This window comes from Mus caroli, chromosome 13 (assembly GCF_900094665.2).
Source record: "Mus caroli chromosome 13, CAROLI_EIJ_v1.1, whole genome shotgun sequence".
NCBI classification, from domain to species: domain Eukaryota; kingdom Metazoa; phylum Chordata; class Mammalia; order Rodentia; family Muridae; genus Mus; species Mus caroli.
Genome location: NC_034582.1, coordinates 97751358 through 97777701, shown reverse-complemented (window position 1 = coordinate 97777701; position 26344 = coordinate 97751358). Strand labels below are relative to the sequence as shown.

The 26344-nt window shown below is 37.3% G+C and overlaps 1 protein-coding gene across 1 annotated transcript; it reads right to left on the bottom strand.

Annotated features, from left to right (window-relative positions):
• Window positions 1-236: 236 nt before the first annotated feature.
• On the bottom strand, window positions 237-26225 carry Trim23 (tripartite motif containing 23). Its single transcript, XM_021180330.2, has 11 exons — window positions 26066-26225; window positions 23815-23977; window positions 19798-19919; window positions 16967-17245; window positions 16402-16584; window positions 14773-14988; window positions 11288-11422; window positions 5168-5297; window positions 4601-4711; window positions 3115-3239; window positions 237-2016 (listed from the first exon to the last, which is right to left on the bottom strand). The coding sequence occupies exons 1-11, from the start codon at window positions 26144-26146 to the stop codon at window positions 1837-1839; spliced, it is 1725 nt and encodes a 574-aa protein (XP_021035989.1). The 5' UTR covers window positions 26147-26225; the 3' UTR covers window positions 237-1836.
• Between the last annotated feature and the right edge of the window lie 119 nt (window positions 26226-26344).

Genomic DNA, 26344 nt, shown 5'->3' with positions numbered 1-26344 from the left:
TATTTCATACAATAATAATTAGATGTAATATAGAACTTCAGAGATATAAGGCAAATCCTATTATACTTAAAACATCTGTTGATTCTTCGAGTTGGATATTTCCCTGAAGAAACTAATACAGTCTTAACAATGACTACTCAAAGGATCTAACTATTATGCACAGTATTAGGAGCCCACCCAAGAAAAAGTAACACATAAACACCACAGTATATCTACATCACAGTCAGATTTAAGCACAATTTTAAAATTAGTTGTATTGTAAGAATAAGAACTACAAAGTTTAACAAAATTAGAGAAATAATAAAGTTCTTATTTTACAAGAAAAGCAAGTTCACATCTTAGTGCTAACATATTTTCAGTTACTACAGAAAACAATTCAAAGTCTCACAAATAAATGCAACATCTTTATTTTTCACAGTTACTAAAATCAGTCAAATATTAAATAATTTAATTACAAAGTATTACATATGCATACAAACTACTTGTAACAGCGTGAACAGTTACTTTCTTGAAAAACGGCAAATTATTATATTTTTATTTACATACTGCCCTAATATTTGATGGGCTTTATATAGTGCTGGTTCCTAAGTTTAAAAAAAAAAAAAAGTATATTTGAAAAAACTGAACCAGAACATTGCCACCTAAAAATCACTGTCCTTGTAACAAGTGCACTAAGATTTAGCTCTCAACTTCATCCTAAAGAGCATTGGTAACAGGAGGTCCACCGATTTAAATATAAGAAATCATGCTTCCATAATAAGAGTATCTTTTACAAATAAACTGTAAGAACACAAAATTTAACTTTTATTCACAACACTGCCATAATAAATGTAAACTTTTTATAAAAGTTTCTTTTACTTTAGACATGTTCTTCCTTTTAACTGAGACCTTGTCCTAAAGAGCCTTGATCCTTTTTATTGTCAAGTAAATGCACTTAACTTGGAAAACCTTGTTAAAGAAATTAGCATTCCCACTGTTTGAAAAACCTTTCCTAAGGTATAGGTAGTTTTCTATTTAGGTCTCGATGTGTTTATATAAAGGTGACAGGTTCTTCATGTGACTTATGACACTTTACCAACAAAGGATGCACACTACTTAGCCTAAGTAAATGTGTTGAACAACTAAAGGACCAATTTAGGGCTATGACCTGGAAAATAAAATTAGGCCCAGTCCTGGAAATGGTTCTTATGAGTAAAGATCAAACAACTTTCACAGTTTTATTGTTCTTAATTTAGTTCTGGTCTAATGATCAGGTCCACTTAGATAACATTTCATTCTCACTGTGCGTTATGCAAAATGCTTTAGGAGAGAGTTATAATAAAATTGTAGAAAAAATGCTTTTCTGTATTTTATGGACCCCAGCACTAATGATGTTATGCTAAATGTGGAAGGAAAGCCATCCTATTACCCCAGTATAGCTTCAATTCTAGTACACAATGGCCAAAGCCAATAAGAAGGTGGGTGGGGTAAAGAAGCCATACTTCCTCTGTTAGGCACTCCACTGGCTGTTCTTTCACTAAAATAAAGGACCTTCTTTCTACTCATTGTCTGTGACCAGTTGTCTCTCAATATAAGGACATATATACACTGAAAGTTTCCAATGCCTAATGTACCTTTTAAAAGTGTATATCCAAGAAACCTCTATTTAACCAATGTAACAGGTTCATTTAAATTTGCCACAGAATATTTTTTAAAAGCAATGGTACATTTCTCAGTCCAGGATTCATATATACACATACTAAATTAATTATCACATTTGAGATGTAGAATTTCTTAGAATGCATCACATGCAAAGTAACTGTTAACCATAAGCATGAAATAACTGCTGCATTAAAATCAAGCAACATCCAACACTCCAGCAGCTACAAGTTGCCGGGACAGCCAGTCCAACCCTTCGTAGAGCCCCATTCCACTTCGAGCATCACAGCCCTGAATATACCAACTCCTTCCACAGCATAGTTTGTGGAGACTGAGGAGTTCAGTGATTTCTTCTACTGAAAGTGCTCCAGCTACATCCTAAAAGACACATAGAGTATGATTTCTATCAATCAAGGAATCATTTTTCTAACTAATTATATAGAAAACTACTGATAACACTGTGATTGAATCCTAAACAAAACCAAAATTCATTTTCAGATTCTAAGATTAACTAAAAGAATTAAGAAAATGTTTTGGTTAGAATTATCTCTATATATTAAGGAATGAATAATGAAATCAATCATAGCTATGATAGGGTAGGTGGCGGAGCATCTTTTCAGAAACAAAGGGGAGAATCAGGAAGGGAGGCAACATTTGGAATGTAGATTATTTTGTAACTTTTTTTAAAAAAAATTTATTAAAGTATTAACTTTTTCATTCTATTCCATGATCAGATCTATTAATCTAGGTTTTCTTCATCCTTTAACTGAATTTAATATATGTTAGTTCATTCTATTCCATGATCAGATCTATTAATCTAGGTTTTCTTCATCCTTTAACTGAATTTAATATATGTTAGTTCGATGCTCCCTAAAAATAGCTATGCTACTGTTTCTCTTCCTGTTAATATTATTCCTTCACATATAAACTCAAATACATCTGTAAGTTCAATCCTATCATAATTTAAACTCCAATCATATGACCTAATCCCCCACTATAAACCATTCAAGGGATCAAAACCAAGGCCATGCATATGTTACATGGGAGCACTACCACTCAGCTCCAGCTCCAGCTTTTCCTATTTTTGAGACAAGGTCTTGATACATAACTCAGGCTAGCTTTGAGATTGCCATATATGCCAGGCCAGTCTAAACTCTTGATCTACCTAAATCCACTTTTACATACTTTAAGATACAACCTAATTTAGAATAGGTCTCTCCTTATGTCTCAGCATTCTATTAATATTGTTGCAGTGATGTCCTAATTTATTTATATTAGAATATAACATGAACACACACACACAAGAATGCATTTACTTGGTTTGTATGTGCATATACTCTACAATATCCAAGGTAACATTTTCCACAGCAGAAATTTACAAGTATCTATTGATTCTTTGATATCTTCTCAAATGACTTATGATATGGAATATGCAAAACTACTAAAGTAATAAATGTTGATATAAAAATTCATTACCTGTTTGTTGGCAAAAATCAAGAGTAAGGCATCTCGGAGTTCTTTTTCTGTTAACAACTTTGCAAGTTCACTGTGTGCTTCACTAATTCTGTCTCTATGACTACTATCAACAACAAATACAACAGCTACAAAAGTACACAGAAATTTTCAAGTTATTTATGAAGTTTAAGTAAATTAAAAAGTATTAATTGCTTTCATTATTCCTGCTAAATCTTATTTCCCTTATCTTCATTTAAAGGCTACCTGCCTACTTAATGTCAGCACTTAAAGCAATAATTCATGAAGAGTTTAGAGAGCCTCACAGGTTCTCCTCCTCTGATAGATTTTATAAAACTGGACCAAAAAAACCAAAAAAAACCACCTGTCCCTCAGAACCTGCCCCCTGAAAATGTGCTTAAGATCCCCCTTAAGGCTGCCTGTTCTTTACAAAAGCAAAGTGAGAACTCTTTAGGGAGAGGCAAACCGCTAGGAGGAAGGAGAAGTGTTAATGAGGCATACATATGAAAAATGCCATAATGAAACTCATTACTGTGTATGTTAACTTAAAAAGTTAAAAACAACAACAAAATGCTGAGTCTGGTAGCCCACACCTTTATTCCCAGCACTCAAGAGGCAGAGACAGATGGATCTTTATGATTTGAGGCTAACCTAGTCTACATAGCAAGCTCAAGGTCAGGTAAGACTACATACTGAGATTCTGTCTTAAAAACGCGAAAAAAAAAAGTAGTATAGAAAACTATAATCTTAAGAAATAGAAATATCACCATTATTATAAAATAGGTGTATGTAATACTTCATGGGAGGGGGCACAAATGTGTAGAATGGAGCCAGGTGTGAATAAAGTCTAGATGGAACCCTGGGATATGTGCCCCTTGGTACCTAGCCAAAACAAAGCCTCAATAGGTTCCTCTGGGAGTGCATTAATTATAAATCATAGTGTAGTGTTCTTGGACAATTATAGTAGATTAAATGTTGACCTCAGAATACACATGTACTCCACAAATTCAACTTCATGCTACATTACTGTCAGCAGCCACACCAATAGGAATACTGATAATAGACTTCAACATTAATAACAGCCAAGAGAAGCTAAGTATGTTTTTTATTCTATAATAATGGTGGCGCACGCCTTTAATCCCAGCACTTGGGAGGCAGAGGCAGGTGGATTTCTGAGTTCTAGGCCAGCCTGGTCTACAGAGTGAGTTACCGGACAGCCAGGGCAATATAGAGAAACCCTGTCTCGAAAAAGCCAAAATAATAATAATAATGATAATAATAAGAATAATAATAATAGCCTATCATGAGAGTATACTAAAAGTACATATTGCAGTTCTGTTATTTTTTCAATTAAAATAAAATACATTTATATCTTCCTCTCAAATTCCACATTAATTTAAATAACAGTTTTGCTAATTAAATCAGAGCACTTATACACTCATTTTAAGAATATTTTTAAGTTTAATAAAGAATATCAATCGACTCTTACCTTGTGTATTGAGGTAATAATGTTTCCACAATGGTCTTAATTTGTGTTTTCCACCCACATCCCAAATGGTGAATTTTAGATTTTTGTATTCCACAGTTTCCACATTAAAACCTGTTATTTTGTCAAAACATTATTTTATATTGTATTTAAGTTTAACAATGAATGACACACTAATCATAAGAAAATCTCTATTCATAGTTTTGATATAACAATAACTACTGAAGCCAAATAAACTCTACTGCTAGTCTCTGGGGATGTCTGCCTTTAATAGCTGCTGCCTGCCTACAACTTCACCCATCCTTTCATACACCTGCCAGCTCTGTGCTGCTGCCCTCCTCATTCCTAACACTGTCAGATTATCTAAGCTTCCATTCCCTCTGACTGTCTCATCAACACTCAATCCTTTTTGCTATGTCACCATGCATCTTTCAGCCTCACAACATGATCTCATTTTCCCCCTCTGAAACAATAATGTCTTAGTGCCAGAAAAGAATCACCTGAATAGCAATAACTTGATCAGAGAACCAGCTAGCTATTAGTCAGTTGCCTATCAATATTCAAACTTACCAATTGTTGGAATAGGTTGCATAAATTCATCTTGTTTTAACTTGAACAAAATGGTAGTTTTTCCAGCACCATCTAATCCTAATGTGACTACTCGGATTTCCATTTTGGGTCCAATATGAACTCTGTTGTCCTGTGGTTTTGAAAAATTGGAAGTCAGAATATAACAATATTTATGCTTTTTGTTTTCAACCGATGTGTAAACCCAGGCTGATCTCAAACTTCCCATACAGCCCACACTTGCCTCAAACTCATGATGTAAGGTACTAAGATTACAGTCATAGGCCACTATGCTAGAATTTAATTTTTAGTTATAAAGTACCTTTATTATTTTCATGCCTCATAGTCCTTCAGCTCACTGCAATCAGTGAGCTCTAAATCCAACAGTCTCATCAAAATAAATTCTCCCCATGAACAAAACTGTTCTTAAAAAATTATAACTGTCTTATATAAATTGAAATACATATATCCACTTTTGTTTGGTTTTGTTTTTTGCTTTTTTCGAGACAGGGTTTCTCTGTGTAGCCCTGGATGTCCTGGAACTCACTCTGTAGACCAGGCTGGCATCAAACTCAGAAATCCGCCTGCCTCTGCCTCCCGAGTGCTGGAATTAAAGGCATGCACCACCATTGCTCAGCCACATACCCACTTTTATTTGTTCAAATCCACAACTGAATCTTCTCTTAATAACATTTTTTATACTGTGCTAATAAATTACAATACGGTGGGCAGAAAAACCAAAAAAAAAAAAAAAAAGAAAGAAAGAAAACTGGACATAGTATTACCTGAGGATTCAGTCTATAAGAAATTGCTATGTCCCTCGAACACATGGGCACAGGGGAAAAGTTTCTGAACAGAACACCAATGGCTTATGCTGTAAGATCAACAATAGACAAATGGGACTTCATAAAACTGCAAAGCTTCTGTAAGGCAAAGGACACTGTCAACAGGACAAAATGGCAACCAACAGATTGGGAAAAGATCTTTACCAACCCTACATCTGATAGAGGACTAATATCCAAAATATGCAAAGAACTCAAGAAGTTAGACTCCAGAGAACCAAATAACCCTGTTAAAAATGGGGTACAGGGAGCTGGCTAGATGGCTCAGTGGTTAAGAGCGCCGACTGCTCTTCCAAAGGTCCCGAGTTCAAATCCCAGCAACCACATGGTGGCTCATAACCATCCGTAACAAAATCTGATGCCCTCTCTGGAGTGCCTGAAGACAGCTACAGTGTACTTACATATAATAAATAATTCTTTTTTTTTAAAATGGGGTACAAAGCTAAACAAAGAATTCTCAAAGAAACTGAGGAATACGGAATGGCTGAGAAGCACGTAAAGAAATGTTCAACATCCTTAGTCATCAGGGAAATGTTAATCAAAACAGCCCTGAGATTCTACCTCATACCAGTCAGAATGGCTAAGATCAGAAACTCAGGTGACAGCAGATACTGGTGAGGATGTCACACCAGTCAGAATTGCTAAGATCAAAAACTCAGGTGACAGCAGATGCTGGTGAGGATGTCACACCAGTCAGAATGGCTAAGATCAAAAACTCAGGTGACAGCAGATGCTGGCGAGGATGTGGAGAAAGAACACTCCTCCACTGTTGGTGGGATTGCAAGCTGGTACAAGCACTCTGGAAATCAGTCTGGAGTTTCCTTAGAAAACTGGACATAGTAGCCCGGCATGGTGGCGCACACCTTTAATCCCAGCGCTCGGGAGGCAGAGGCAGGTGGATTTCTGAGTTCGAGGCCAGCCTGGTCTACAGAGTGAGTTCCAGGACAGCCAGGGCTATACAGAGAAACCCTGTCTTCGAAAAACCAAAAAAAGAAAGAAAACTGGACATAGTATTACCTGAGGATTCAGCTATACCACTTCTGGGCATATACCCAATAGATTCTCCAACATATAACAAGGACACATGCTCCACTATGTTCATAGCAGCATTATTTATAATAGCCAGAAGCTGAAAACAACACAGATGTCCCTCAACAGAGGAAAGGATGCAGAAAATGTACATTTACACAATGGAGTACTACTCAGCTCTTAAAAGCAGTGAGTTCATGAAATTCTTATGCAAATGGATGGAACTAGAAAATACTTCCTGAGTCAGGTAATCCAATCACAAAAGAACACACATGGTATACATTCACTGATAAGTGGATATTAGCCCAAAAGCTTCAAATACCCAAGAGATAATTCACAGACTACATGAAGCTCAAGAAGGAAGACCAAAGTGTGGGTGCTTCAGTCCTTCTTAGAAAGGGGAACTTTCTAATACTCATGGGAGAAAATATGGAGACAAAGTGTAGAGCAGACACTGAAGGAAAGGCCATCTAGAGACTGCCTGGGGATCCATCCCATATACAACCACCAAACCCAGACACTATTGCCAATGCTAAGAAATGCTTGTTGAAAGGAGCCTCATGTAGCTGTCTCCTGAGAGGCCCTGCCAAAGCCTTACAAATACAGAGGTGGATGTTCGCAAATAACCATTGGACTAAATGGGGTCCCCAATAGAGGAGTTAAGAGAAGGGACAGAAGGAGTTGAAGGGGTTTGCAACCCCATAGGAAGAACAACAATATCAACCAACCAGACTCCCCATCCCAAGAGCTCCCGGGGACTAAGCCACCAACCAAGGAGTACACATGGCTCCAGCTGTATATGTAACAGAGGATGGCCTTGTCAGGCATCAGCGGGAGGAGAGGTCCTTGGTCCTATGAAGGCGCAATAGATGCCCCAGTTTAAGGAAATTGAGGGTGGGGAAGCAGGAGTGGATGGGTGGGTGGAGGAACACCCTCACAGAAGCAGGGGAGGGGGAATGGATAGGGAGTGAGGGGAAATCAGGAAAGGGGATAACATTTGAAATGTAAATAAAGAAAATATCCAATAATATATATACATAAAATGAGGGGGGGAGGAAAAGAAACTGCTATATCAGCAATGGACCTGCCATGTAAGCATGAACACCTGAGTTTAGATCCCCAGCATGTACAAAAGCTTTATGTGGTAATACACAGCTGTAAACCCAGTACTGAGGGGAACCAGGAAGCCAAGACAAATGGAGCCCTAGAGATCCATGTTGACTGACAGACCTTGTCTCAAAACAACTGTAAGGCTCTTGACACTGACCTCCAGGTGCATGCACACACATGTATATGTACAAACATGGACATATAAATATCACACAGATTAAAACCTCAAAAAAGGGATAAATCAATTAAAAATAAATCTTGCTGTTAAATTTCCTGAAAAATGTGTTAGTAATACAATGCTGATATATATTTTTCCAGATATATATTGGATAAGAAGAACTGAAGAAATATATTTTTCAAGGAATTTTTTTTGTTATTTCTCTACTGGTAGGAACCAAACTCAGGGCATAAACCTGTAACAAACCCAGTATATCCCAACCATCCAAATACACTTTTGAAATATTTTATGGAGATAAATACTATTATTTTTTATATGCTATATATTATGGCAAGCTTTTTTCATTTTAATATATGCTGACCAAACTATTGATAGTTTAATTATAATTTCTGAACAATTTAACCAGTCTGTTAATTTAAAATAATTTCTGACTTTTTCATGTTTACAAAGAATTCTAAAATAAAATATGTATATACATTCATAGCTATAAGGCCTGAACCTCCTCTGAATAATAAAATGAAGACTAAAAAGTAAACATTTACCAGATTATGTTTTAAATTTAAGTAAAAATCTGTATAATCCTTCTTAACTCATATGTGCTATATGTTGTTAGAAATTATTATTTTGCTTCCTTTTTAAGTACTATTTTCTTTACTTTTTTGATTAAAAATTTTCCTGGATTTAATCCTTTTAGAATCGTACTTTCTTTTTAAATGTTAATATTTTTTAGAAACATATGAGATGTTCCTTTACATTCTACTTAAGCTATAATGTCCCATAAGCATCACCCTCATCTATATATGGGCTCTGAATGGAGTCTATACTACATCTCAGAAGCAAAATATGTAAAGACTAAAATCCAATGAGAACCCTCGATTTTAGCTAAGAAGCCATAGGGCTTGGGCTAGTCAGTATAAAACCAAGGAGAGAACTGGGGCTGGGACTAGTGAAAAGCTTTCTTACAATGGACAAGACCAGCTATGATCCCTAGTATTGCAAACAAAGATAAGCTGAGGCATTCTTAGTGCCCATCATTGTTCTTTGCCTTACCAAATATAACAAGATATAAGCTAGAAAATAAAATTCTAGTAAACTGAATCCAACAACCAATAAATTAAATTGTGATCTATACATACAGAGAAACAGTCATCAGTCTTAAGAAAAAAATATAACTCTTGACATACTATAACATGAACTTTCAGGATATTACCTTAATCTTCAACAGCCTGCCACAAAAAAGATAGATGTTACAATTGTTCCACTGAGATGAGGTTTCTAAACTAAAAAAATTCACAGGACAAATAGGAGAATGGTGGCTAGCAGGGATCAAACAGAAGATCTTTAAAGTATGTGTTTCAGGTCTGTAAGATAAAAAGTTTCTGCACCTCTGTTTACAACAATACTTAACAGCAGGAAACCATCATTTTAAAAGGGGTAAGGTTAAGGATGGAGCAATGGCTCAGTGTAACTGTTAAGAGTGGTTCTATGAGGAACTTGCCCTTAGCACCCACATAAAACCCAGGGTATGGTTGTGTGTGCTAATCCTGTAATCCTAGTGCTGCGGAGGACAGAGAGACGTCTGTGGCTTACTGTCCCGCAGTCTAGCTCCAGGTTCAGTGAGAGGCCCTATCTAAAGGGATCAAACCAAAGAATCATTAAAAAAAATTACACGACATCCGCCTCTGGCTTCTGCACACATTCTCACCTCAAACATGAACACATAATAGATAGGATGGTAAAGCTGTATATTACATGTTTTGGATGTATTAGATTATGGTAATTTTTTATGAAAAATAACTTATCTAAAAATTAAAGTCAAATCAACTGATATGAAGTGACCTTTAAGATGTACACTTTAGTAAAAGGCACTCCACCTTTAAAAGTGGAGAAAGTATATAAAACAAACATTTGTCTAGTTTTTTAAAGATGATTAACTAAGAAAACTCTAAGTGTTTTTTTATAGTAAACAGAGTGAAAAGCATCAGAAATCAGAGACAGAAGTGTTCCTGAATGAATTCTGCACTGCAGATTTGACTTTCAACTGTGTAAACATTTTGCATAATTATGTGACAAAATTATTTTTTAATCATTCCTAAAAACAGGAAACAAAATAGAGTTCATTAATGGTTTTTTGGTTTTTTTTTTTTTTTTCTTTTGGTTTTTTTCGAGACAGGGTTTCTCTGTGTAACCCTGGCTGTCCTGGAATTCACTTTGTAGACCAGGCTGGCCTTGAACTCAGAAATCTGCCTGCTTTCTGCCTTCCAAGTGCTGGGATTAAAGGTATGCGCCACCACCACCCGGCTCATTAATGTTTTTAAATCACTGGAACACATTATAAAAAGATAACAACACTTCAACCACATATATGAACCTTCTTTGGAGTCTCTCTCTCTCTCTCTCTCAAAACAAAAACAACTAAAAATTTTATTAGAAACCAGGCATGGTGGTGCACACACATAATACCAGTAATTGGGAGTTAGAGAAAGAAGGTTTAGGCTATACAGAAAATTCAAGGATAAGTGATATTGTCTCAATATTCTTTTACTTTGGAAAGAAATTTGAGAAATTTGAATTATTAGCTGAACATCTGATAGTACCAATAATGTATTAGAAATGTAAAATTTGAGCCAGGTGGTGGTGGTGCATGCCTTTAATCCCAGCCAGCCTGGTCTACAGGGTGAGTTCCAGGACAGCCAGGGCTATACAGAGAAACCCTGTCTCGAAAAACCAAAAAAAAAAAAAGAAATGTAAAATTAATATGCTTTGGGTACAATTCCAATAAAACCAGGAAATAAGAACAGAGAGACTTAGTCTGATTTGTTTCTATTTCCCACTGATTACAGTTTTTCTTAAAATTCTACAACTCATGAATTTCCTAGTGTTTGTTCTCTTTAAGTTGATTTATATTTCCTGCTACTCACAGTTTGCAGAAAGCACAGGTAAAAACAAAGGACAGTACATCACCTTTGTAAAAGTGACTGGAATACTGGCATCCAACTGAATATGATCTGCAACCTCTGTAAACTGCTGCTGCTGTTTCTGCAGTGTTTCTAGTAATCTTGTGATTTCTTGTTTTGCCAAGACAACTCTGCAATCATCCTAGAAAAGAAGATGGTATTTCTCATAGTATTTCTTTGAAAAATTGGGGATTTTTATCAACTTTCAACAAAAGACCTTTTAACATTACAGTCTTAAAACTAAGGTTTAGGAGCTTGGCTGTTGGTAAAAAGCCTGCCGCACAAGCATGAGAACGCAAATTCAATTCCCAGAACCTATGTAAAAAGCCAGGTAGCGTGGTACTTGCTCGTAGTGCTGGGAAGGTGTAAAGTGCATTATATTGGTAAACTGTCATGTGTTGTTTGAGCTCACTGAGAGACTGGCTCAGGAACTGGGTTGCTTCCCCCCTTCAGAGCCTAGACTATTTATGTTAAGTGTCTTCCAAGACCCCTTGTCTGGGGGGATGGTACCTTAACTCTGTGACAAGTAAGAAAGAGAAAGCACAAGAAATCAAGAATGAAAACATCATGTCTGTTAGGATCCTTATAGTTTCACATCACAGTCCATCCAGCACTGATGCAGTGGCTATAGAGGAGCACTGCTTACTGGGATACTCCCCATGACTTGTTCAGTCTGTTTTGTTACAGAACCCAGGGATGGCATTACCTACAGTGAGCTGGACCCACCCACATCAATCATCAATCAAAAAAAATGTATCACAGGGTTGCCCAGAGGCCGATCCAGTACTGAGCGTTTCCTCATCTGCTATCCCCTCTTCCAAAATCACTTCAGTCTCTGCAAAGTTGACATAAAACTAGCCAGCACTGATCATGTCCTTAGGAACAGCTAGAAGACAAATCCTTCTGGACATGTTACTGCTGTTTACCCTGTGATAGAAAAGTGGCTAGAGTGAGAGAAGTATGAAATTCAACCACAGGAAACTCATCCATGAAGAGAAAACTCAACTGGGAACTCCAGCTGCCTGCCTTGACTTCTACAGTTTATTTCTGTTGAATATGGTGAACACATAATTTGCTGATGTTATCTCTACCTCTGGCTATTTGTTCTTTTACTTGGAACCCTCACCCAAGGAGACACTTTGCTTTGCCCAGAGGTCTATCAACAACTGCAGCTAGCTGCCTTCCTGAGGCTTCCCCAGTCAGTTTAAGTCCCAGGTGAGACTGTTACATTTTCACCACTACTTGATTTCTCTGAAAGCATCATCAGCTCTGCTAAAGATTCTAGCTGGCTACCTTAAACGGGATTCCCCAGTCAGTGTCTGCTGGATGTTCTGAGCACCCAGATTAGTATTTTTCTTGCTGTCTATCTGTCTGTCTATCCATCAATCATCCATCTACCTATCAATCATCTATCACTATTTATTCTTTTAGTTTGGCTTGATATACACTTAACAAACTCACTCATTCAAAACGGAAGATACGGCTGTTGTAAATCATTCTCCAGACCATATACAACAGGAGTGAAAAATAAAGAGTATCCCTAAGACTCAGGAAGACCATATGAAAAAGGAGGTACACAGCACTCCTTAGGATGACACCTGAGACTGTCCTATGGTCTATATATGAACATCTGGACATACATATATACTTTCACAATACAGATGTAGATGCACACATACACATATATACATACATACATTCTTTTATTATTATTTTGAGACAGGATCTCATTGTATAGTCCTGGCTGATCTGGAATTTGTAGATCAGGCCAGCCTAAAACTCACAGAGATCAACCTAACTATGCTTCCCTAGTGCTAGGATAAAGGTATACACTACTACAACTAGCTATGTACACTTTTTATAATTTTCAATTTTTTATTTGCATACATTTATTAATAACTTCACATTTAAATATTTACCATCAATATGAATAAGAATGAAATGACAAATATTTGAAGTAGGAGAAATGGGGGAAAAAGGTGGTTTTTTTTGTTTTTAATGTATGAATGTTTTGCCTGAGTTTTTGTCTGTGCATCACATATGTGCAGTGCCCATGGAAATGCAATGAATCTATAAGAAAGAGCCCATGAAGTTAAAACTGAGCTTTTCAAAAACTTGGTCTCTTTATTTATGAACTTAGTCATAGGAACCCCAAGTCAAGAGCAACCCACAGCAAGTTGGTTCCCGTCATCTGGCTTCTGTTTCTTGCTCCCTATTAAAAAATACCCACCAGGCGTGGTGGCACACACCTTTAATCCCAGCACTCGGGAGACAGAGGCAGGCGGATTTCTGAGTTCAAGGCCAGCCTGGTCTACAAAGTGAGTTCCAGGACAGCCAGGGCTACACCCAACATGCCAACATGAATCTAGAGGACACATCTAGAATCTAGAATACAGATACTTGCACAATTCTAGCCCCAATATCAAGAGTAGAGTACAAAAGTAACACTAAAATTGAGGACATCATAATAAATGGCACAGATATTTGATAAAAATCTTGGTCATAAGCTGGACACATAGGAAAAGGAATCTCAATGAGGAATTGCTTCCATTGGCTTGGCCTGTGGGCATGTCTGTGGGGCACATTCTTGATTGCTAATTGACGTTAGAGGCTCCAGTCCATGGTGGGTAGGCCTGGGCTATATAATGAAAGTAGCTGCGCAAGCCAAGGGAAACCACTCTACTATGTAGCATTTCTCCACAGTGTATGCTTCAATTCCTGTCTCTACCTTCTTTCCTTGGCTTCCCTCAACAATGGACTGCTCCCTGTAAGACAAATAAACCCCTTTCCAGCACCAATATGGTTTCTGCCAGCATTTTATCATAGCAATAGAGAACAAGCTAGGACCACATCAATCTCTAAAAGTCAATACGACAAGGGCTCAACAAGAACCATGGCTAAGAATGAGCTTGTAGGCCAGCAACACTCTAAACAATGAGACTTGTAAGAAAATTTGGTTAAAGTTCTAAAGTATAATTTGAAATCAGCATAATTATTAGCAACGCATCAGTAAAGATAAGATATAGATTGCAGTTTTTCAAGAATTCCTAAAGCAATAATTATCCCTAAATCACTCACATGTTACACTTTTGTTAGGACAACCCTGAATCTCATTTACTAAAAAAAATTAAACCATCTGTAAACTAGGTAATGAATTAAAGATCCCAAGAGTAAACATCTAAGTTAGACCTTGCAGAAGGAAGCCTTCCACTGAGAGAAAAAATACACTGTACACTGAAAACAGAACATGTGCAAATGGCCATGGCATAATTGAAGAGTCCTAGCATCAAAAGCTTTGGGAAAGGAAAAGCATATGGACAGGAGGACACTCAAAGGGTTGGTGGAACAATTTGAAGTTAGAGGCCATGTCCTAAGACCAATGCTAACACATTCAGTAGAACCCAGTCACTAAGTTGATAAAAGAGAAGAACATATCTCTGATAACTGTATACTTGACATTAAAAGACAGCCTAACCACATTAAATTACCGACCTGCTGCAAAGTCTTTTCACAATGGAGACAGGCTGTTGAGACCTGGGACAAGAGAATAGTCATATCCTCTTGTTGCTGCCTAAGCCAAATCAGTTTTTCTCGAACATGGGCATCAACAACACTTAGAGCCATTTCTTCTTGACGACAAAGAGTTTCATGTAAATCAGAAAAATAAGCTCTGACACATGATCGGGCATTCTCTGCAGTACCTGGGACCTATGAAGACACAAGTACATTTTTTTTTAAACTTTACTGCTTTCCAACTTACTGTTCCTGAGCCTGATCCCCCAAACTCCCAAACCTTAATTCTTCTGTCCCTTCACTTCTAGCTTCCCTCTTTTTTTTTTTTGAAAGATTTATTTATTTTATGTATGAGTACAATTATAGCTGTCTTCAGACACACCAGAAGAGGGCATCAGATCCCATTACATATGGTTGTGAGCCACCATGTGGTTGCAGGGAATTGAACTCAGGACCTCTGGAATATCAGTCAGTGCTCTTAACCGCAGAGCCATCTCTCCAGCCCCCACAAGTAAATTTTGAAACAATTTAAAACTTAAATACTTTATATGTAAAATATTAAAATTTAAACACCATCTACACCCATATAGACTTTAATCTCTCCATTAGACCTTTCTGTTTAACTATGACTTCGAATATTTAACTGTTTATAAATCATATCTAAAGCAAAATGGAATCTAATCTCCGGTTTTCCCCATCTCCAAACCTAATTACCTCTATCTCAGTAAATAGTAACTTCATCCAAGTCATTCAAGTTAGAGAGAGAGAGAGAGAGAGAGAGAGAGAGAACAATTTATCCTTAACATCTCTTTCATATTCCATAACTAGTCTTAGCAAATTCTGGCGACTATAAACCATTTCCAGAATCTAGCCATATGACCACCACCTCCAGCAAACTGGTCCTCACAATCAATTTCTCATCTAATGACTCATCAATTTCTCATTTCTCTTCCTGACCAATCAAATTACCCTCCATGCAATACTGATAATTAATGCTTTTCTTTAAAATCTCAAATCCCTCTTCTTTGTTACTCCTACTCCAGTACTGCAGGACATAAGCATCTCTAAACTAGATGATTTCAACTGTGTCTTAACAGGTCTTCCTGTATCCACACTACTTCCTTCCAGTTCACTTTCTATATTTAACAGCAACAATTTTTAATGTAAATCTTGTTCCTCTGTCAATATTTTCATAGCTCACAATTACTCTGAAGCTGGAGTGCTAAAGTCTCCAGCATGACTAATAGGTTCTGCAGTGACTTACGTGGTCTTTAACTCTTCAATTTTTCTTCTTGTCAAATCCGGCTCAAAGCTCCAAACACTCCCAACCCACTCTTCTTTTTGACGGAATTCCTTCAAATCTGAGTTTAAACATCCATAAACTACACCATAAGTTATACCTCCTATATACTACCAAGTATATTTCCCTACCCACAACACAAAATAATTATCAAGCTTAAAACTTTCTATGATAGATTATGAACACCATTTTATGTGCAGCGTCCAGTATAGGACTAGCACATTGTAACTGTGCAATACTTACAAGAATATGCAAAGATGAGAATGAAAAAGGTTAAGAAGATAAAGAGGGAAAAAAAGAATCCATACATGTTCTGTGTGAGCCATTCCAATTCCATCTTCTACTATTTGTTCTCCTCCTTCAATGTGCTGAACAATCCCAACTAATTTTCTGGAATAATCTGAGATTTCCTCAGTGAAGGTCCGTATGCAGTGAGCCATGTCTAAAATTGATGCTCGGATCTGGTTAGCTTCTGGTTCCAGTACTGAATGCTATAAATACAATGCAATTATAGGAAAGAATTCATAGTGGTATATAATGATTTGCAACAACTACTTAAAACCCTTTCAATATAAATGAACATCAGTCACAGTGGCTTTGTAACCCATTTCAAACAAGTACAAAGTAAGAAGACAAAAAATACTAATTTATTTTCATTTCTTTTTAAGAGATTTATCATGAAGACTCGCTGAGGTTATACCATTCAGAAATTAAAATCCTCAACTTTTCCATGCTACTGAGACCAACTCATTAATCACTTAACTTTCTTCAAAAGCTAAAGGTTATTTATGTCTTTGAATAAATAATCAGGTCAACAAAAACAAATGAAAGGCTGGTAAAATAACTAATCATGCAACTGAATTAAGTTCGTACCTTGTGACCTTGGTGTTTTCCATATTCTTTGCAGACACAGCACATGAGTGGACTAGTTTGACAACCTTCTTCCAAGCAAACAAACTCAATGGCATGCACCTGGTGCTGACAGCACATGGTTTTCTCATGAGGTTTATCAGCTAGAGGCACACGCCGATGCTTTGCTAATGTCTTGGTAGAATGAGTGACTTGAGAACACTCTGAGCACAAGTGAGTTGCACACACAGTGCAATATACAGATGCAACGTGAGCTTCATCTTCATCACAGCGAATGATGCTCTAATAAATAAAAAATTAATGCCTTAAATTTGAATCCACTCATTAAAACATGGCAAATTTTAACTACAAAACCCCACAATCTTTTCTACTTAATTTCCCAGGCTTATATATGAGATTTAAAAAGGAAGTAGGTTAAGTCAATCACTAAGGAACTGAACGAGAAAACCAAAGTAAGCAAAGCAAAATGGTCTTCAAAATATGTGGCTTCTAGAGCTAAATGGAGTTCTGGAAACTTTAAACCATGATGCAACAACGCATTACTAACTAATACAGAAGGAAGGTACAGAAAATAACCAGCTACAGCTTGATGAACAAATCAGTGGGATACAGCTTAGCTAATTGGTCACCTGAGTCCTTTAACCAACTAAAGTTCAACTTCAGTTAACTAAATTATGCTTAAACCCTTTATTGGTTTGGTCTGTTGGACCCAGAATATGCATTCAGTATCTATGGCCTCACACAAATTTTATTTAATAATGAAAATATATTGGTAAGTATAAAGGCCATGTGCTACCTATCCATCTAAAAACTATTTTTTCAGCAAAGTAAGAAGCTATTTCTGAGACTAATTATTAGCATGGGATATGATTCGGAGGCAAAAATAAATTTATTCTCATGAATACCCTTTTTACCCCCAGGGCTAAGTTGAACCAGAACCTTATAAATGCCAGACAAACAGGCTGCCGTTGAACTACAAATAAAAACATCTCATAGATTCACAGACAGAACAAAGATCTCTTCCATTTAATTTTCAGAAGAAGAAGCACAGAAACCTTATTCTTTAAGACAGACTTAAATTCCCATTGCTTGAGTTACTTGCCATGAGTGTGCATAAAAAGAAAAGCAGCACTTGCTATATAAATAACCTGATATTAAGGTATGGAATTAGCTATGGAAATGTTGAAAATACAAGATACCCTGACTTAAGATGTGAAGTTCTGATCTCAGTAGATTTTGAGAGATTATATATTTTTCCCGAACATATACAAGTACATTGTAATAGCTGCACAGGTGACTGGATTACAACAACGACTAAAAACCACAGATTTAGAAAAGAATAAGTTCTTTAAGTCAGCTGCTAAATATTATTTTTAATATTCTTCAAGTATCAAAAAGCACTTTGTTTGTTTGTGATGCTGGTGCTCAAGCCCAGGGCTTCTTCCATCGTAACCAAGTGCTCTGCACTGCACAGTATCCAAAGCCTTTATAAAAGACATTGAAGTGTGTAAAATAACTTTTTACATAGTATGGAATGCTTTGAAAACTTATGTATATTAGAAAGCTGTCGTTGGCAAAGGAAATATTTTGTGTATTTTTCCAGAAATAATTAGACAGTATACAAATGATATCATTTATTGTCAAATTAAAATTTAAAATGACCCAAAGATTGAAACAATTTATTTTGCAATAATAATGTATATTTGTACCATAAAATTCTCATATCTTGTTTTCTAGACTTTACAAATAATTTATGAGATCAACAGTACATTATATTCTAATGTTTTTAAAATAAAGGAAGAAGGTACAATATATATGAAAGACCTGCAAAGCTTTAATAGATGAGTGATGCTTCAATTCAAAAATCATTTTTCTAGCTCATTTTAAATAGAAAGAAACCACCAAAGGGAAGTGCAATCAGTCTGTTGGAGCTTTTTCTTCTTAAATCAAATATGCAGTTTTTAAAGTCCAAAAGTAACACTATTAACAGTTATTTACTGCAAATATTCTTTTAAAAAAAGAGATTTATTTATTATTATACACAAGTACACTGTAGCTGTCTTCAGACGCACTAGAAGAGGGCGTCAGATCTCATTATGGGTGGTTGTAAGCCACCATGTGGTTGCTGGGAGTTGAACTCTGGACCTTCGGAAGAGCAGTCAGTGCTCTTACCTGCTGAGCCATCTCACCAGCCCACAAATATTCTTCTATACAGAAATCTTCCATTTGTTAATTAAGCTGTGCAGGCCATTCTTAAAGCGCTAACAATGTGTTGTCACTTGTTAACGGATTGTCTTGACAATCCTTAGCAGATATCTGCTTGTCGGCATGGCATACATCAAGCGGACGATTTCACTTGTTTCTCATTGTTTAAAAAATATTCAACAGTAGGAACTTCCTCAGACTTCACTGTTACACTTAAACTAGGCTCTCCTCTGAATGGAATGGTCTCTTATAAAGGTTGTCTGTTTTCTTGTACTTTGCTGTTGAGGTTCAGCTTTAAATTTTCGGTACTAATATAAACATTTCTCTTACTCTCTCACAATGCCCCACCTTACAGGCTTTCCTTACACATGACTCAATCGTGACACATGACTCAATCGTGACAAGGGAGAGCTTCTCATAAAGCACACTGGGCAAAGAACAGCAACAAATTTAATTTCTGTTTCATTTTTTAAAACAGTGGCCACTTTAGAATCGATATGTAATAAAAAAACTTGTGTTTCTAAAACCTCACAGATACAGCAAATAAGGTACTATTGTACAAATATTGGAAAATATTTTAGGGTAAAAAAAAATCTTGTAATAAATATTTCAACAAGTCCCATCGGTACCTCTCCAGATATCCCAATGGCTTCTTCTGCAGCTCCATACTGACCAATGTGCCCATTTTGCAAACGTTCTAAAAGCTCCAGTAAAGCAAAGTTCTTTTTCAAACCCCATACACCTGAGTCTCCTACAACAAATATGAGAGCAAAAGTAAATGTAACAAAATGGAAATATAGTCAAGTTACCTCATACCTAGAGATTAATTTCTAACACACATAGTTCAGTCATTAACAATGTCTAAAAGGTGCCAGGAAAAGGGCTTGTTAATGTTACAAAAAACTCAGCACTACAAGCAGACACATACCTTACAAGCTTTTCAATTCACTTTTGCTGTATAAATGAAAACAAGTATTTCAATATTTTTCAAATACTACTTTACAGCTACCTACAGTAAGAAATACATTTTTTTTATTTATTTATTTATTTATTTATTTATTTTTAAAGATTTATTTATTTTATTATATGTAAGTACACTGTAGCTGTCTTCAGACACTCCAGAAGAGGGCGCCAGATCTCGTTACGGATGGTTGTGAGCCACCATGTGGTTGCTGGGATTTGAACTCTGGACCTTCGGAAGAGCAGTCGCGTGCTCTTACCCACTGAGCCATCTCACCAGCCCAGAAATACATTTTATATCACAATCCAGGAATATGTGCACACATATACATGCATATTTGTGCACACGTGCACGCACACACACACACACACCAGAAAAATAAAGTCCCACCAACTAGGGGCTAGGGAGATGGCTTAGTCAGAGTTCAGGTCCCTCAAATCCACATAAATGGAAGTGGGTATGGTGGCTCACTTGTTATTCTGGAATTAAAGGGTAAAGACAGGGGATCTCTGAAGCAAGCAGTAGCAAGGTCACCTGCATACAGACCAATAAAAACACACAAACAGCCACACATATGAAGACATACAAGAATGAATGCCACCTATGCATTGATAGATTTTTAATGTAAATAATGCTGTGTTCACTCTATTTCTGTTTAAAGATATTATAGGGGAGGAGTTCAGCTCAGTAGCAGAGTATGTACTCAACATGTGCAAGGACGGAGGTCACCAGGGTCCTGGCCTGTTTCTCATCCTTTTTTCCTTAGAAACAAACCAAAATCATTCTGTTGTTTAAAATGAAGCTATGTTTATCCCCCCCCCCTTTCTCTGTAATCTGAGCACTCAAGCAAGTCTTCCTCAGCTTTGCTGCCCCTCTGCAAGGTCTCTTCCTTATTTCTGTGTGTCCCATGTAGTTTACAAAATGGCCCACTTTAGATGCCATTTTGTTGTGGTAAATCTCCAACCCAAATATGCCCAGGCAATGAAAACACGACTCAGTTAATATGAATACATGCTGTGCGCCAACATTGGGCAGATCTACCACTACACTACCATCTTCCACATTTATGAGACTCCTTAGAACTTGCAGTTTCTCCAGGCCTTGTGCTTCTGCTCCGCTTTTCTTCTTCCTCCTCCTCTGCATCCTCTCCCTCTTCCATTTTCTCCTCCTCCTCTCTCTCTCTACATTCCTCTCCACCTTCCCTTTTATCTGCCCAATCATCAGTTCTTCTTTATTTTACAAATTAAGGTGGGAAGCAGGTTTACCTGAGTACTGACTCATTCCTTGTTCACAACCACTCACAAGAGAAAGGAATTAACATCAAATATAATTTGCCCCAGGGCTATCGCAACATTTCCCCCTTTCTACCCAATTAAAAGATTGTTTTATCTCATATATAAATGAACATAACTGTTACTATTTTGTAATTTATAAACTACAAGAGACCTAACACCCAGTCCATCATCTTTGTTAATTAAATAGAACCTCTGTCATCTATCCTTACTTTTAAAAACTATAGTTCTGCACCTGGCTATGTCTTGGCTTTAGGTTGAATACCATCTGAAAACCATCCTCTCAAATCTGACCCTCTCAAAGCAAAAAGCCTGGGCTGCCTAGGAGACTCTGTAGTTTTTCAATCCCATCAGAAATCCAGGAACGACTGATATTAACTGAAAATATATAGGAAGCCTAACACAGCTTTCAAAACTTAGCCAATTTATAGAGACCACTGATCACTTGGATAGTCCCGTACTTCAACACGTTGGAACATTGGTCCTCATCTATTCCATTTATATAAACAGTTAAGCATTCAGAACAATCATTTAAAAATATGGCCTTGAAGAATTTCCCAAAATTCAGTCATTATGTAGGAAACATACAAACTCCCAGGAGTAACTCACAATTTTGTAGCTGTAAAAAATAAATACAACTCTACAACTTTATGGTTTTAAAAAACACAGACTTGGGTGCTGGTGAGATGGCTCAGTGGTTAAGAGCACTGACTGCTCTTCCGAAGGTCCTGAGTTCAATTCCCAGCAACCACATGGTGGCTCACAACCATCCGTAACAAAAATCTGATGCCCTCTTCTGGAGTGTCTGAAGACAGCTACAGTGTACACACATATAATAAATAAATAAATCTTTAAAACAAAACAAAACACAGACTTGGCTGGGCAGTGGTGGTGCACGCCTTTAATCCCAGCACTCAGAAGGCAGAGGCGGGTGGATTTCTGAGTTTGAGGCCAGCCTGGTCTACAGAGTGAGTTCCAGGACAGCCAGGGCTGTGCATAGAAACCCTGTCTCGAAAAACAAAACAAAACAAAAAAAAAACTAAAAAAAAGCTAAAAATAAACAAAACACAGACTTGTATTGTTCCTGCAAATCCTCAGGGTTTGGGGCAGATGAGAAAGCTCTGTTCCTCACGATGCATGCTGAGGAACACTGAGCATCCACTCATGTAGACCACCTCACTGTTGCAAAAAGGAAGATTTACCTCAGATCATCGTCAATCTTAAAGACCATTATCTGAAAATTGACAGTTTCCACTGCTATTACCTTATGGCTTATAGTAAGTTAATATTATCTGTGTAAGATCATTAGTGTTTTTCATTAGCTTTCTAGGAAATAGACAGCCACAACCTTAAGAAAACATGTTAAAGCCATGTTTCTTAGTATTTTAAAACCTAAAATAGAGACACCCGTGCTTTCTTCTATAGATAGATAAATTATTCAATTTTTGACATATAGTATGACTCCACTAATCTTTTACAAGTTTATGCTATTTTCTATGTGTGGATGTGTGTGCACACACATATATAAGGTGCCACAGAGCAAGTATGGAGGTCAGGAGTCGGTTCACTCCTTTCACCAGCCCTGGTCTTAAGTACTGATAAACACCTAAGGGGAAAAAAGTCAGCCTTAAAAAATATTTTGGGAAAAATTCTTTTATCTTACAGAATAAATTAAGAATTACATTAAACTGTGAAATAACTGTTCAAATGTTAATGTTGTACTTTCTAAATCTGAGCCAGTGAGATAGATCCTTGGATAAAGGCATCTTCTGCCAACCTGACTGGATTTGGGTAAACCCATACACACACTTTTACATTTAAAATATGTCAACACTGATTCCCAAGTAGTTGTAAAAACATGCAAGGACCTAGCAGGCCATGGTGGTGCACACCTCTAATTCAGGATTGGGGAGCTAGAGGCAGACAGATCTCAGTCAAGGCCAGTCTGATCCACAAACCAAGTTTCAGGACAGCCAGGGCTACACAGAGAAACCCTATCTCGAAGAAAGGAAGGAAGAGAAAAAAGGAAGGAAGGAGCGAGGGAGGGAGGAAATACTGAGTTGAATGACTTTATATTTTGATTACCTTTCATTTAAAAAAGAAACCATGTTCTGTATTCAGAGCACTAGTAGGACTTAACCTGGGATGAACAAGGGTAGCATATACTTCTGATACTTCCTAAAGCTTTTTGTGTTAAGCACAGGCTATGGAAGTTTCAGATTCCCACTGGCAGTTAAGAGTGGGCTTACATTTAGGACCTCATCCACCTTAGTAGAGGCTCAGATTGTGAAAGCTCTTTGGAACATAATATAAAAAGTCAGGTGTAAAAATTTGTTTTCTGTGACACTTGTGTTTGAATAATTTTTCACTTTAACCTCATATAATTTCCCTACCTAGGTCTGTTACTTGTCGATCAAATGGGCAACGTATTGCTCTTCCATGCAGAGGCAAGCGAGTAAGACAGTCATGACAGACTGTGTGGCCACAGAGGAGGAGGCGAGGAACTTTATCTCCTTGCAAAGAGAAGACATCTTCACAAACCCCACACTCCAGAACCTGTATGTGAAACAGAAACATGTGCCCTGTAAACACTACTGAAACAATATTCACATATTTTAGATTTAAAAACAATGGACCAAGCCAGGCATGTTTCTTAGTATTTTAAAACCTAAAAAAGAGACACCCTTGCTTTCTTCTATAGATAGATAAATTATTCAATTTTTGACATATGACTCCATTAATCTTTTACAAGTTTATGCTATTTTCTACGTGTGGATGTGTGTGCACACACATATATAAGGTGCCACAGAACAAGTATGGAGGTCAGAAGACAACTTGATTCTCTAATACATTTAGACTTAGAAACTGAGATACAAATTTCTTTTACTACAATTAAACTGGTAATTTGTAGTTACCTCCCATACTGGTAATAATTCAAAAGAAACTTAAATGTGGTATAATTCATAGGGGGAAAAAACAGAGATAAATATCTGCTAAATGTTAAAGAAAACTTTATATTAAGATTTCAGTCTAACTCATTAGAGAACAAAGAATAACTACATCAAGATATTTTTTTCAAAAAGTTGTTAAAGTTTTGTATTAATAGAAGTATAGGAAAACAATTTCACTGACTGATACAAAAAGTTTATTGAGTAATAATAGCATCCATGGACACAATTTAGCAGTACTTAAGGAACTTACTCTAAACTGCGTCATACATACATGACAGGATCCAAGTGCTTTTTTCCTTGTTGCTATTGCTGTTTCTGCCACTGGGAAATCTCAGGTTCCTGCACATAGCAGGTAAATGGTCTACTAGTGAATCCCATCCCCAGTCCACATATGACAAATCCAGTTTGTAACTCTTTAAAGCACTATTTTATCATTAAATAATTAAAAACAAGCAAAGATACATATAAATACTAAATTAAAAGGGAAATTATAGTGCATTCATTTGCCATAACTACAACTATTATGTTTTTCATGTATATATGCAGAATACTTTATGAGTAAAGTAAAACGAAGTGTTAAGGAGAATTAGACATGATATTCCAATTATAGGAAAAGAATGACAAAATATTCTGCAGGTATTCCCATTTGGCAAAAGCACAATTCAAAATATTAAATCTCAAGCAAAAAAATATGCTTCATGAGGGCTTCTCTAAATTCCATCAACACCAATAAAATACGACTGATGATAAATTGTAGGCATAAATTCCTCAAAAACAGACCTTTGCTAGAGAGAGACAGAGACCGAATGAGATATCTACCATTTAACGAGTTAAAAGAATGTCCAACCAGACTTGGTTCACTGTTATAAATCCAAGTGTCCATTAAAATTACTTCTGGGAATTTAAAAAATGTCCTGACGTCAACACACTCAGAAAGAGTTGTTGTTTAATCTCTTGCCTACAGATAATCTTTCCAAGTGACTCCCTAAACCACATGCCCCTTTTAGATCTAGGTTGGGGGGGGGGGGAATGAACTTCACACTTGTACTTAATTTTTAGTAAGTGTAACTTGTAAATAGACGGTAGAATCTTCTAACCAGAGAGTTATGAACTCCATACATCTAGTGGTAAAGCCCAAATGTGCTGCAGTTGGAGAGTTCAGAAGTTTCCATTCTCTACTGTTCAGAGGCAAGGGGCAATGTTGAATGGCAGACGTTGACAACCAGTAAACTCTGGGCCCTTAGCACATACTGTATTAACTTAAACCTAGGGTTCCTCCCATGTAAAATGCGAATTAACATCTACCTTTTAAGTAGCTATTTGCGAGGTGACCCATCTACCATAGTACTTGTCTATTGCAGTAAGTGTTTAATACAACCAAGTCAAGTAAGTAATGCCTGTTGAGGCATCACTAGAAGCAGAAGACTAGGGGAAAGACTAAATAAATCCAGGTCAACTTTCACGCGATGCTTTTCACAAACAGCCCCACAGACAACGTTGACACTTGAGTTAGAAGACCAGGCAACTTCAGCTCCGCGGGGCAAGGACCGCGGAGGGGCGGAAAGGCTTGCTACGCCCACCAAAGGCCGCGCATCCCGCCCGGCCAAGCCTGGGCCGCACAGTCGCGGCCAGGTCTCCAGGACGAACCGAAGGGAGGCCGCAGGTGGAGAACAGAGCACGCAAGTTCCCTCACCTTCACCACAGCCGTCCCCCGGCTGCCCTGCCGCCCACTGTCTACTCCAGCTCCGGGCTTGTTTACAGCGAGGGCAGCCATCCTGGATGGAGCCGCGCCACAGCTGCAGGAGAGCCTTTTACTGAGAGGAGGGGTTGAGCGTCCTTCCCAGAAGCCTCGGCGCATGCCGCCCTCACGCATGCGCAGGATAGATGGCGAGCCGTTCGGTCCCTTCTGACCTTTTCTCTCCCGTCAGTCATTGGCTGTACGGCTTGCGCGTGCGCACTGTTTTTTCATGAA